Here is a 14,992-nt window from a genome sequence, read left to right on the forward strand (position 1 = left end):
ATATGTTTCTTTTGAAACGACCCCAAAAGAAAAGCAAGAGAACAAATGTGCAGCTTACATTAGTCATATTGCTCAGTTCGCTTCGGGAAGGTGCTCGGGGATTGCCGGGGTGAGCGTGGGGTATGAGAGACTGCACTGAACGTAGGGAAATCGTACCGAATCTGACAAACAGTAACTGCGGAGCAGATGGTGCCCCTACGAAACATTCAATAATATATGTGCGCGTGCATTAGAATCAGTGGCTCTAAGTAGGACATCCTTAAAAGGTGCGGCACTTATCCTGTGGACAAGCAGGACTTTACAGTTCTTTTAATAATCTCTTTATCCTGAGATTTCTCCTTTGACCCTGATTTCAAAAGCAGGAGGGCGGTCTGGCCTGCTAACTGCAGACCTCTAATTGAAGTCCGGAGATGTCCTGCGTGACCCGCGGTATCCCACTCCATGCACTTATCCGGGGTTGCAGCCTGAAAGCTGCTCCTTTTGTAATTGATCACACCCGTGAAAATTAAATGAACATTTGGTGGTAGACATGTTTTCAGAGAAGAAGGAAAACGCTGTTATGTAAAGTGTAATAACATTTTGATACAAAGTGTAGAGGCATTGCTTGCGCAAAGGAGACGGGCATGGAAGCTGCACCCTGCATCCTACAGGCATTCTCGTTCAATAGTTTTCTTATGCAGAGGTTTGTTTTTCTTTTCCAAAGTTTGCTTTAAATATTAGGGTTTTTTTTTTTTTTCTATGGGAAAGGAATTCATTTTAAAGTAGGTTTTATTTTTTTTTTACCAGCTGCTATTTTAAGATTTCCCTAGTGTAACCTTAGAAAATGAAGAGTACATCTTTAAATCTTGTTTTGTTTGAATGAATGGGTAGATAATCCCGATCAGATGTTTCTTTAGAGAATAATGTTTAAAACGATTATAGAACTTAGCTGTCCTGTCTGTTTCCTAGGTACAGTATTTTCATTTCAATTGTGAAGTCATTAGGGGTCATCCAAGGTAACCGTTTATTAAAATAGTCCTCTTTTGTTTCAGATTTCCTGTTGAGATGCTTTAACATGTAAAAATCTCCCTGCTGATGTGTCATGTTAGCTTTCCTAACCTCTAGATAGAAACCACAAAGCAGCCTACATAGCTGTATGACTAGTTACCCACCTACATAAACAATAATTAGTGCTAAGTGGGAAATTAGATGTCACATTTTAAATCTAAATGAAACTAAAGTATTTGAGAATACTGTCATTAAATGCTTAAAGCTAATCGCAGTTCTCTCACTCTGTTTGTTTTGTAGGACATTTGGGCTTCCAGGACAGTTTTGTCACATCAGGTGTTTTCAGTGTGACTGAGCTAGTAAGAGTCTCACAAAGTAAGTATCATTTTGTGGCTGGTTTATGTGGTTTTTGCAATCCCCATTTTTTTCCTTTGATTCTTGTCATGCCCCTTCCCCAATTCAGAAACAATGTCTTGGAAATTGAGTGTCTCTTCTCCCTACTTCACTCTAATGGAGAATGTTTATTTGCCATGTCTGTTAATGTGGGGAAAAAAAAGTATAATATTTTTTAAAAAGTCATAATCCTGCAAACTTGTATGTGGAAGTTGATAAGCCAGTGTGGTGGTACTCCGTAGAAAACAGACAGGCTCTGTACGAGTGCGGCGATGTGCCTCTGCAGATCAGATTGCCGTGGATCCCTTGCAGGATCCAAGGCTGTCTTTCAACTAGACTTCTAGAAATGACACCACACGTGCACATGAGGTAGGAATTTTCCCTGTGCCAGTTTTGGGCATCGCGTTCCTCCATGCCATGCATACATGTGTTTGTACACCTGCAAACTGATGAGCTTGTGAATAATACCAATGACTATACCGGCTACAGCTCTGATAATCTCACTTGCTCAAAGACAGCTTTGCAAGGCCTACATTTTGCCTCAACTGTATGGAATTCTGTCTTTTAGAAGGATTTGTTTTTTGACCTTTAAAGAATGCTAATGCCCCCAGCATGAATGACACACTGCAGCATGATCATTACAGGCTTGTCAATACTCACTAACAACAGTGAATTAAGAGCACCTGTCACCACCCTGTTCCATTGATCAAAGGTGCATTGATTGTGTTTTGCTATGACATAATCCAGATAGTCCAAGGAGAGAGTATGGACAGTTTCTTGTAGAGAGACTACTGCTAAACCAGGGCCTGAGGACTAGTCCTTTGTGGATCTTTTCAGCAGCTAGTGTAGAGCTATGCAATAACATTACATTCTCACTAATTATCACTGCTACAGTTAAATCACTCAACTACATTTCCCTTTAAAACCTTAGGGTGTGTAACCAGGTCTGTTTAGTACAGCCAGTGACAAAAATGGCTCTTCTCCTAGAAGTGTGAATATCTGCTTGTATGTTGGCTCTGCACATCCAGTTTAAGTCCTTCGTGGGATGGTACTTAACTGGCACAACCTCAGCAGAGAATCTGTGTTTTTGAGTCTCAGCACAGAGTTTCTATAAGGATTTTTTCTGTTTCGCCTTTGACAAAGACTTGCACCTCTGTCAAACTAGTGAACTAGCTTTCTATTGAAAAATAGGATGCCCACAAGAAAAGCACCGAGAGTAGGAGATACCTGGTCACCAGACGTTTGTCTGAGGCAGACATTTCTCCCCAGTTGAAAACTGGTGGGAGTTTTGTTAGAAGAACAAAGTCAAAGAGGACTTAGAAGTCTAGAGGAGCTGCTGAGTGCTCAGCACATTTGAAAATCAGTTCACTTCCTGAGGTGCTTAAATAGGGACTTTGACACCTAACTCACTTTACTGTAGTACACTAGCTCGCTGAGTACCTCCAGCCATGTTGGACCAAACCATATTATCGCCTCTCTCTGAACATCCCCATCTTATGTCACTTTATTTCAGTGTGAGACTGTAAGGCTTTTGAAGCCTGAAGGATTCACCCTCCCCCTCTATAAGGCATCCCACTTTACCACAATCTTATCTTCACTGTCAGAGCACTACACATCAGAGCTGCCTCTGGACTCTGTCAGCCATGCTTCATGCGTGCACACCACAGGGCTGCTAGAAATACTCGAGTTCATGACTTAACAGCCTTCACAGCCTTCCTGTGTGTTTGGCATTGACCTCAGGAGCATCACATTTCATGCTTATTAATTTTCGATAGTATTTTATCGTAACAAAACAAAAACATTGTCTACCAAAAATCCTAGCATTCAACACATTTTGAAACAAATATGAACTGTGTTTGAGGCGATCCCTCTGCTTGCCACTGAAATGTGCCACCTCTAAGGAGTAGGGCAACCGCACACAGAAAGAGCGGGACAGGCATTACCTCCATCTGGGATAAGCGAGGAGATGTTGGTAGGCAAAATGAAAAGACTCAGCTTTTATCTTTTCCAGCCACAGGGGCATGCACTCTTTTTCATGGGCTCTTTAATAATCCTGGGAGGTCAAGACCTCAGTTTTATATCCTGTCCTCAAGCCAGCACCTCCACCAAAAATAGTATCCCCAAAGCATATTGGGATATCACTTCAGAACTGACTCAGAGGGAAGAGTGCCAGCGACTGAATTAGCTACACTACTTTTGATAGCACCCTGGATTTTCCTTGGAGATGCCCCAGACATGTCCTGACCAGCCATAACCTTGTTTACTCTGTGAGGTCTGAGAAGTCCCACACAGCCTGACATGGTGTGGTTACCCAGTAGGATATGTTCAGTGTCGTGTCTACCAACAAATTCCCAGTGCGGTCAGTATGAATTTGCATGCTAATATTCAAAGAATTATTTAGCGTAACAGAGCAACAGATTAATTGTTGCATATTTGCCTGAATTGCTGTGTAAGGCTTTTTTGAAGACCACCCTTTTCCGTGTAACCCTTGCTGGTTGTTTATGAATACTTGTGGCTTGATTTGAGGCCAGTCCATGGGTTGCTTTGGTGCTGGGGAGCTTAGCTTAAGAACAGCCATCATCCAGCCTCCCCTGCAGTGATTAGCAGTCTGTAGCTTGAGCAATGAAAATATCCTCAGTCCAGTCTCTTGTCTTCCTTTCTAACAAGCCATTGCATCTTTAAAGGCAATCAAGGCGAGGGAAGCAACAAACTTGCCTATCCTTAGTGGGCCCTCATGTTTAGTCTCCCGAGTCTTTCTGACTTTCCTTTACAAAGAGGTCATCTTTGTGTATGCCCACTGTGATTCCTTCCATGCTTGATTTTGATACTATGATGATAGAAATATGTGGTTTCCCACCATTTTAACTGACTTTGGTTAGCTGCTGTTATCTAAAATTAATCTTATTAGATATTGTTGGTAGTAATTATGTGCCAGGTTTATTTAGTTAACTTCTCAGAGGTCCACATGACAAGGAGTCTCAGTCATGCAAATTTGGGGAATGAATTAATCAAGTGAAAGGTCAGCTATTACCATTATCTATCCATCAGTGCCAATCATCACAATTTCTATGAGCTATTGAACAAGCCTAGACTGCTCTGGAAACAGAAACTTGCTTTCTTCAGTCCCATAGCTGTGGATTTTCTTTCAAAACACTACCCAGCTTTTGAATTTTGCAGAGCCTACTAAAATAGAGAAAGTAGATAATAAATGCTCATCTGAAAAACAGATACTTCACTCTTCACCCAATCTGATGTGGATGCTGCAGATTATGTTGTCAATTCTCTTATATTATGAGCAGATAAAGGAACGTGAGTGTTATCTCTTCACCCCAGAAGAGATACAGAGCAAGACCCCTTTGGAGAGCGGAGATTTCAAACTTCTGTGTATAGAAAGGTTTAGGCTGAGAACGAAAAGCTCAGAAGCAGGACTGGGGAGATGTATATGAGTATGGTTGGTCAAGCCTGAAGCTACTTTTTAAATACTCCTTAAAGAAGCTCTTTGCCCGCTGGTGAAAGCAGTGTGAAAGCAACGTATTTTCAGCCTGTGTTAGGGCTGGTGAGAACTTCTAGAGGGTCTTGGGTCCCATAGGTCCATTGGAGATGCACAGGTTTCGTGAATTGAACCAGCCAATTTGCTGGTGTTAACCAAGCAAAACCTTCTCCCTCTCTAGCCTTGTTAGGAAAATGTTACACTTACTGCGTGCAGCTATCTCCATGGCACTGGAGACTACTTTCTGCAAAAGGTGCCTGCAGACAGGAGGCTATGGTGACTTGTCCACTTCTATTAGCAACAGTCCTGTACATGAGAGCCCTCACTTGGCAGACACGGCAAGGCAGTGGCAGGCTGGAGCAGAGAGAGCAGCAGGGAGAACATTATTCCCCTGTTAGCTTCGAGTGTGCATGCACCATGTACTCTTGCGTAGAGAGCTGCTGACAAGATCTCCTCTCTTGGAGAACCTTCAAGCAGCCAGATATACTGCGCTGCCTGGGACGTGAAGAAAGATTTAGGATTTATGAACATTTGCTAGGGCCAAATCAAACATATTTGTTTTGTGCCACGTTATTTGTCAAAGTGACATCATTCTTCATACTGATAAACAAGGGAATTCTGACTGCACCCTGGATTGGAAATGCCACACTTCAGGGTGTTAGCTGTGGGGAGTGAGTAGCTGTATGGAGCAAGTGGGGTGATTTGTAATCCTTTTAATGAGCCAGTGAAACCACAAGCACACAAGCCTACATGCAGTTGCATACCAGATTTCTGTATTTATACAGAAATGACTATGCTAATTATCCTTAAAACGTTTAAGCTAATTCCAGAGATTGCAGGTGATTTTGTGGCAAAGGCATTTTGAAAAGCTAGGGATCTCGCAACACCCAGGATGCTGGATACACCGGATGTCAGACTGGCAGGCGGACTCTGTGGTTAGTGGGCGCTTTAGCAATGCTTGAGCATTTACTGCATCTGGCTGCCGGTGTGCCGTAGCCTGGCTGCGCGGAGGGGTGCTGCCGGGCTGCAGAGCTGGGGGACACGGGTGCTTGCTGCTGCTTAAGGCGGCGGAGGAAAATCAACTGCCGTGCGGGTAAGGGCGGCCGAGGGGAGAGGACGTGGGACGTTCCAGTGCAGCGGGTTAAAACCAGCCGCAGGTCGGCTGAAGGCGGGGAGCTGAGGCTGCCGTCGCTGGGAGGAAGACGGACGAATGCTCGAAATAAATAGAAGTAAATGCCACCGCTCCAAGCAGGGAGCGTGGGTGCGACTGAGGAAACACAGCTTCCCCGTGCCTCTTGATGAAGCGGCCGGCTATAATCCAAAGAGAATTGCAGCAAAGTCCGCCGAGCCCCACCACGTCCTGGATGCCCACTGCAGCAAGAGCCCAGGGCCAGGGCCGCCCCGGGAGCCGCCGGGGGCTGCAGGTGCCGGGGCCAAGGGAGAGCAGCAAGGGCTCTCCTTCCCCGCACGCGTCCCCAGTGCTGAGCACGCCTGTGAAGGCCGGTACCTAATAAAACAGCTTCCCCTAAACAGCAGCCCGCACGTTTTCTGCTATACTAAGCACTACAGAAGTGAAGGTAGTTAAAGTCAGCAGCAGGAAAATTAACATTTAAAAAGATAGTCTGTATTCCTTAGCAAAGCACCGCTCTCCAAAACGCACTGTTTGGGCTGGGGCGTTAGAGGAAGAAAAAAAAGATTATAATAAAAAATAGACTGCAGGCATAGAATGAACAGTTGCCGTGACCTTGCCTTTTGTATGCCATTACACAATTCAATGGCAGTCCACTCAAACCTTGCTCTCGATCAATATCCTATTAAAGCAGCACAAAAAGTCTCTATAAACTTAGTGGTTAGCTATGTTTATAAATGGAACTCAGCATAATTAGATGGTCAATAGCAGGCTGTACTTGTAATTTTAAAATGAACGTCGCACATTTCATATCTGTTGTATTCGGCAGCACCTCTTTGAAGCGAACGGTGCAGTGTGCAGGAGACAAAGGCCGTGCAAAAAAAAAAGAAAAAAAAAACCCAGATCCCCTTTCCTCTCGGCATCAGCAGCACAGTATGTTTCCCTTTGTTTATGAAGTCACAACACAGGAAAAAGTTTATTAGTCAAATGTCATGTTTCTCCCATTTAACCTTAAACACATTATCGCTTCGCTGCAGCGTTACACATGTAATGATCTTAGTCATACCCCGGGCCCTCTGTAAAAATAAATACATAAAAATGGGAAAAAAAAAGAGGAGCTAAACATTAACATGACTGAAAGAGAGTGCCATAGCGCAAGGAAGACAAATGCCAGCCTGGCTGGTTTTATTTAGCGGGCTTCCTGTTCCCTAATTCAATAAATTTTTCAAAATAAATATTCCGGTTGAGTTAAGTCAGAGGGGTTTTGTTAATCTTCTTCTGTTATTTTTCTCGACGTTTGGGGTGACTATCCGAGCGAAGAAGCCGGCAGCAGCGGGAGCAGCCCGGCCGCCGGGGAGGTGCTGGCTGAGTCGCCCGGGGCCCGTGCGGAGCAGAGCCGCGCCGGCGGTCCGACGGACGCGCGCTCCTGGCCGCCCCGGTTCAGCCGGATCCCGTGCGCGGAGCGGGTCCGAGCGCCGGCGCGGGTGACGTCCCGGTGCAGGCGTGTAGGCGGAGGCTCTTGCTTTGCCTCGCAGCTGAGATTTCGGACGTCCTCTCCTGGTTGGGAGACCTTCCTGAGCTGCCAGGAGGTCGCTGCGCTGAAGAGCTTTTCTTGGGTGGGAAAAGAGTGTGTTTTTCATGCCGTTGGCCTGGAGCTCGTGCAGGCTGCCGCGCGGCGAGCGGCCGGCTCTGTGCCGGAGGGCTGTCTCCCAGCTACGCCGCTGCGTCCCTGGGGCCCGAGCGTGCTCGCCGGACGCAAGAACAGGTTGGTTGCCTGGTGGCTCATCACGTCCTGCAGCAAAGAGGCTCGTTTAGGCGGAGTTGTGCCGTCGTTTACATCACTTTGATCCTTTTGCTTACCCTGCGGAGCTGCAGCCTTGGAGGGAATGCTGCAAATAAACACGAGCGCGGCCGTACCTTCCCATCAGCTCCCTGGGCCTGTGCAAGAAGGCCAGGCCACGAAAGCACGTGAAAAGCCGTTTGGAGCTAGGCTGAGTTTCCTCCTGGCCCGGCTAGGCGAGGCCTGCGCGCTCCCGTGGCACGTTGCATCGCCACGCGCACCGGGAAGGAGAGGAGGCAGGCACGGCACGGCACGCTGCCCGCGGCCGGAGCCCGGCGCGGGAGCTGCAAGGTGGGGCTCAGCTCGGCCCCACGGCTGCAGCCGCCTGGCCGCCGGGAGCAGGAAGCGACCTTCCGCCGCCATGGGCACGGAAACCATTAACCTCTTCCTGACAGCCTTGGGGTCCCCGTACCGGCACTCCTTCCCTGGGCTTTACAATAAAACATGGTTCCGAGGGGGTGACTGCTAGCAGAGATTCAAATACCTGTTGCTGAAAGACAGCCCCGGCTCTGCAGGAGGAGGGGTTTCAGAGCAGCGTAGCCCTGTGCGAAGTTTGTTACCGTCCCTCCAGGGTGAGTGACCCGGAGGTGGTCGTGGCAGGGCCGTCGGTCATGCGTGAGACGTGCCCTGGGGCTCTTAAACCCTCAGCTGCCCCAGGCCTTCGAGGCGCTTTTAACCTCGGCTGTTTAGCTCTGTTATTGCATATCAGAGGTGGGTTTGGTTCTTTAACCCAAACAGGCTCTTGAGCGTGGCAAGGTGTTTCGACCCATAGCAAACAAAGCATCCTTTGTACTTACTGCAAGGGCTGAAATTACTTTCTGATTACCCCTTTCTACTTTGCAGTGAGCTTACACGTTATTAGCAATTCCCAGTTCCTACCCCACTGCTTTTCTGGAGTTATATTTTATTTTCACATGGGGCCAATTCAAGGATTTCAACAAAAATACCCAGGATTTGCAGAGAGAGTGATTACCAGAGGGAAGTGAAAGGCAGAAGAGAAGCACTACCCAGATATCAGCGTTTTCTTCCCTATCTATTTGGAATAAAGCTGTTTCATAAATCTTGCAATGGCTAGGAGATTCACTGTGCCTCAGAAGGACACCGTGCTTTAATTTAGTGCTTGCCTTTTTATGTTCCTGTTTGGAAAATACTAGGCTTAACCTGTAAGTTAGGCTTTGGTAGGTAGAGGGTGCAGAGGAACTGATCAGCAAAGGGTTTACAGAGCACAAATCTGTTTGGCAAGGAAGTTGCTGAAAACTGTGGAGGGGATGCTGCAGAGAGTACCTTTATGATTGATTTCCATTCAAGTCAGACTGACTGCAGTGTGGTCATTTTTCTAACCCATAACTGCTCACACTGCAGCAGTCTGCTATCTGCAGGGTGTCTGAATTATAGCAGTCCATGTCTGTGTTACCTTTTACACAAATTACTTACACTGGTTTCTTTTTCCATGCAAATTCATCAGTTTTACAGCCTCTTGTAGATGCTGTCAGGAAACTGTGGCAGAAAGCACAAATTGATAAAATGAGTTAATTTTACTATGCTTTTTCTTTTTTTTTTTTTTTTGTTAACACACCCTCTCCTATACCCAATGTGCAGGAAGCCTATTATAGTTAAGAGCAGATAACAAAGGATTTGAGTGTTCTTGTCATAAATTACTTCCCAACCTAATTCCTTTTAATGATCATTCCAGATTTTCTCAAGTTTGAATCGTGGTGTGTATTTTCCATCCCATGCGTTTAAAAGTCCATGGCTCTCCAGGCTGTTCCCTTTCTCTCTCAATGACGTTCTTAAACGATCCTTGCCAAACAACAGCTAATTATCTGGTGGGGACGATGAGGCAGCTGCAGAGCTACATTATTCCTGTGTTGAATCTGACATTGGGAGCTCCTTAAGACTTGGGGTGAAATACTGGCCCCATTACAGCCAGTGGCAGCCCTCCCAGAAGGCCTGCATTTCAACCCAGACAAGTTAGCTTGGAGATACGAGCTATCCTGTCTTCATTTCCTCGCTCCTGCCCTGTCGGAGTGAAAGATTTTTTCATGCTTTGAAAATGGACCAGATTCTCAGACCCAAGGGTAAACTTGGCTCAGCGTCCTTGCGTGGCGTTGAAACGCCTTCGCCTTTGTCGCTGTGAATCGGGGGCTCCCAGACAATACCTTCCGGGCCAAACTTGTACATTTTATTGTGTAGTACCTTCTTTTGCAGATGCCTCAGAAATGCGAGAGAAAATCATGGTACATAATTGTCACCTCCCAAAGTTGTACTGTCCTGTAAATAGCACCGGAACAGCCACAGTGGCTATAGGACCATTTGCCATGTAGTGACATTTTTTGTAAAATACATTGTCAATTGACTTGAACATTAAATTACTGTACTCCTTTTCTATTCCCGGAAGAGTACAGCACAGGGCAGTGCATAGACTTGTGCCTGCAGACTTTAGGGTGTGGAATTCATAATGTTTTAATGTAAAGAAAAGGCTCTAGGACATGGAAATTAAAGGTGTTTGTAGTCCTTAAAAAAAAACTTCACCCCTGGGGAAGTGGTGAGAGATGAACGATGGAAGATAATTGCTGGGTAATCATTTTTGTGAGACAAATATCTCTAGCTCTGATTTAGCAAGAGGAGAGGCCAGAGGAAAACTCAGATGCTTGCAAGCAGAGAAGAACTCAGACTTCTCATCTACTTTGGCACTTTCTCCAAGGAGCATTTGTAACCTCTGTGCTTGTGGATGTACATCATAGTATATACCGAAGGTCCTGAGGTATACATTTCCCCGCCTATCCTGCTTATAGATTATGCCAAGCACACTTCCGAGACGATGCAGCCTATTTGCAACTATGCCAATAAATGCAATCTAATCCTAAAAGAAGGCAACAAGTTTCAGTAAGTGTTAGAATGATAATGATAGAAGAACAGTGCTTAAAGGAATTGAACAAAAGTGTTGTCATAATTGTTTAAATTTTATAAAGAAGGGATATCTTTGGAGGACAGTAAGAAAGAGTCTGTGTCATAGAACGTTGTATTCCTGATACACTCACTTTACATCTTCTTGACTGCCGTACCAGTTACCATTAAGATTTCTTAATTTCCACATCCCACCTGTTCTCATCCCAAACTAAATACACTCATGAGGGAGAAGAAGATGATTTTGAAGTGCAATTCAAGCCTTATTCACATGACTTACTGACTGCAATCTCTTTTGTTTCCCCAGCACCAATAGCTGCAGGAACAGGCCCTAATTTCTCCCTCTCAGATTTGGAAAGTTCTTCATACTACAGCATGAGCCCAGGAGCAATGAGGAGGTCTTTACCTAGCACATCCTCTACCAGGTAATTTAATCTATGCCTACTACTGAGTCACTTGGAAAGCCAGGCAAGCATCATTTTTCATCTGGGAAAGTTACCACTGAATTATTTGACAAGTTGTTTGAGGACCTCTAAGTGTGAAGCAGTTTCAGATTCACCAAGCTGAAAGTCTGTCTGGGTTGCTGTTAAAGTTCTTTATTTATATGCAAGCTTTGAAGAAATACTACTGCATTGACCTGTATAACTTCTGGCTTGTGTCTCAGTGTATCAGGAGTAATTGCATGGGAGTTGGTGCAGTTCCACTGGTGGCAGAAGAGAAGTGGGAGCATATTGAGATGTATCACTTTGTCCTAGCAGGAAGGTCACTGAATATTTGTAAGGAGACAATAGCTATGAATATTATGGCTTGCATTACGTAGGAGGAAAGAAAAGCAGAATCTGGTAGACTTAAGATTGACTTATACGTGCATTCTTTATCTTAAAAAGTATTATCCAGGAGACTAACATAACGTCAGAGCCTTGGCCTCTAATGCATTCTGATTTTCATGTAGCTTTAAGAATTTTGTAACTCAACCATTTGAAAATTGTGAATTTTTAATGCAGGTGACTGCCCAGGCTGATTTTGATTTTGCCTTCGATGCTAACCTCAGACAAGGATATTTTTTATTTTTTTACCCTGTCCTTTTATTTTAACCATCCATGAGATTAGATTAACAAGCCCAGTCACTCTAGTAGTTTTGAACACTGTTAAGGAACCAGATAGACTGATTTTTTTTCCCCCACAGCCAAAATAGATCATTTATTTCAAAGACACGACAAGAAAGTCTAACTTAAGCCCAGGGTTCTTTTACATTTTTATCTTAGTCTGCAGTGCCACCAGCTTTGCAATAAGCAAGCACACATGTAAAAAGCTCTATGGCTCGAATGTAGCTCTTGCTCTTATTTTCTAAAAAAAAGAAACTTTAAAGAGAGGCTATTAGCAATAACTTCTTAGCTTACACTTTGCAGCGATTGAAAGAACGTTCTACATCTTGCACTCAGTTTGCATTATGAAGCTTGGCGACTACAATTCCCATTACACATCAGTTAAAAAGTTTGTGCTCTTTCTTTCTTATGTGTAAGCTGGCTACCCTAAGTACAGTGCTCATCGTTAGCACCGTTCTCAGGTAGAGTTTAGTTGTGACTCCAGGAGCGAAAAAGTGAAGTTATTAGTGTTACTTAAGAGCTTAGTTGTCGCTCTTCTATTCTTCTGCAAATAGCTAGCACTGATAAGGAGCTAATTATAAGCAGCATGGGTAGTTAATAACTTGGTAATATGTTTGTTTTCCTCTCATTAGACTGTTCCCAGTCAGAAAAAAAAATATTCCTTAAATACACAGATTCAGCGGAATTATCAGGCGGTAATTATATTGTATGCACACAATTTCCCCTATTGACATATAGCAGTTCTCCAGCCGAAGGCCCGGCCAGCCCTGCGTTCCAGCCATACCACAGGAATCGTTCTTCCTGTTGCTCACTAACCGATTCCAGCTCTCACCTGGGCAGAGCTGGAGGTGAAGAACCGAGCAGAGGCTGCAAGCATCACACCAGTAGACATTACAATGCAATATTTGGTGTCTGTTAAATGTGTTCCCCCTACACAAAGGGGCCTGTTCTTGAATGCCTGAAATCTTAATAGAATACAGATTTGGGGAAAGAAGTTAGCTGACCCAGCCTTGGAAAAGTACTTAAAGGACAAATTCTTGGTAACATCCACACACAGTCTCTACAACTCATTATAGAAAACAGCCAAGCTGAGTGTCTTTGGCTTTGGGACTCTCTTCCTTGTCAAACAACCAGAGTCCGAGTCAGGGACCACCAGAGACTACAGAAAGGGCTCTTCTGTCTCTCGAGCCTTCAGTATGGGAATCCTTTAGTGCTGACATTGGTCAGAGATACCTCTTGGGGTGGGTTTATGCTTGGTGGCATACATCAATAGAATAAAATACTTATGCATGTATAATAATGTGGACATTTGAACCAAGAATGAATTCTTGCCTCATTCACTTGTCTAGGCTTCTTCTTGTGGGACCAAAGCCAGGTCAATTTAATGGCTAAAGTTAAAACATTGAAAATATAAATTTGGGCTGATAAGTATGTTCTCTTTCAGAATAAGCTGCACAAATATCTGACAGCTATAATAAGGCTTACCTGTCATTACTGTATTTGTTCAAATGACAAAAATCATGCAATACAAATTAAATTGTTGTCTTTTTATTGAATTCTGTGTGCACTGAAAAATGTCCCACTTCTGCATCTATAAATGCCTAAATGTTATGCTATCTTCTACTTAAATTAAAGGGTGTTCAGGGGGTCAGTTTGGACTCAATTAGAGGTTATTTTGTCTTCTATTGAATCGTAGTCATTTTAGCATAAAGCAAATCAGAAACAGATAGTAGAAGCTGAGATGCTGGATGGCTGGATGGACAGGATGACTGTGCAGGACTCAAACCTTCCTCTTCTCAGGGCCCTAGATCCATTATAGTGTCTGTAAGCAAGTTAGTCTCATGCAGTGCTAACAAGGTATGTCCCAGGAGAAGGACCTTTGTTTCTTTCCATGTACACAGTATTTATTTTGTGTTTTTACCATTCCAGCTCTACAAAACGTCTCAAATCTGTGGAGGATGAAATGGACAGTCCTGGGGAGGAGCCGTTTTATACAAGCCAAGGGCGCTCTCCAGGAAGTGGCAGCCAGTCAAGTGGATGGCATGAAGTGGAGCCAGGTAAGCCATGGCTTTCAGGAGCCCAAGAAAATTATCTCCAGTTGCTGTTTTGTTGTCAGACTACACTGAATATGGTATAGAAAGCTGATCAATTATAAAAATCTTATAACTTCCTCTGAAAGGTCAGTCTAATGAAAATACTGTAGTAGTTTTCTTGCTCTTGCAGCTGTGAATGTTTCTGTAGTGTGTCACTTCTGTATTTTGGCCAAACATCTGAAGTATTTAAATAATGCAGCAAAAGATATGCTGTCTTTCTCTGTCACAGCTTCCAGATTCAATTCTGGGACAGCAGTGACAATTGCTTAGCAAAAAGCAGTACTTGTCTGGGCTATGCCTCACAGGTATAATGTGTAAATAAACATCCCTAAACTTTTATAAGGTGAAAGGACCTTTCAAGTGTCACACAACACTTGAGCTCACTTAGTAATGACTTTTTAAGAGACTTACAGAAGGCACGTACTCATCTGTAATACCATGAAGCTCCATATTGAGATAGATAAAACTGGGTATTAAACTGCATAATGGTTAGGAAGCAGTTCTGCCTTTTCCTAGTTAATTTTTGTGTGTGATCTTTCTTGTTGATCATCTTTCGGGTTATGTTACATACTTACTTGTCTGTTGATCACTTATCTTGATATCATCTGGGTGCTTAATACTATTGGAAATATTTTTCTTGGTCAGTAGTACTTACACAGATGAAGTTAGCTAGTGCCTCAATTTTGTTACAGCTGAATATTCAAATATTTATGGCTAATAAAAATAATAGAAGTCATATACATTAGGTGAACACCACCAGTACTTTCATCGTCAGCCTCCCAGTGTTTCAGGCCCTCTAAACAGTCCAAAGGATCTATTCTTGCCTTTGTTGTTGGTTTGGATTTAAAATAATATGTTTCTGGTTTGAGTTAAAACAACACATGCTTGTCCAGAGTTTTGTGTATAACAAACTATACAGCACAGAAAAGTAAATTCAACCTGAATAGCATTAAAATCAGTTCTGTGGGCACTTGGCCAGCCACCTATATCCTTTATCGTGTAGGAAACATACCCAGAGCCTTCTCCAGAGACCTGGTCAAACAGCTG

General features: G+C 43.9%; 1 protein-coding gene across 16 annotated transcripts in view; it reads left to right on the forward strand.

The window, feature by feature from the left end:
* NFIA (nuclear factor I A) overlaps window positions 1-14,992 on the forward strand; it is a 365,719-nt gene that overhangs the window by 272,902 nt on the left and 77,825 nt on the right. For all 16 annotated transcript variants that reach the window (XM_068953353.1, XM_068953352.1, XM_068953354.1 and 13 more), the window contains 3 exons: window positions 1,288-1,362; window positions 11,054-11,171; window positions 13,782-13,909. In XM_068953353.1, the coding sequence (XP_068809454.1) occupies window positions 1,288-1,362; window positions 11,054-11,171; window positions 13,782-13,909 (321 nt within the window). The remainder of the gene's footprint in view (window positions 1-1,287; window positions 1,363-11,053; window positions 11,172-13,781; window positions 13,910-14,992) is intronic.

Source organism: Struthio camelus, chromosome 8, assembly GCF_040807025.1.
Source record: "Struthio camelus isolate bStrCam1 chromosome 8, bStrCam1.hap1, whole genome shotgun sequence".
Classification (NCBI taxonomy): domain Eukaryota; kingdom Metazoa; phylum Chordata; class Aves; order Struthioniformes; family Struthionidae; genus Struthio; species Struthio camelus.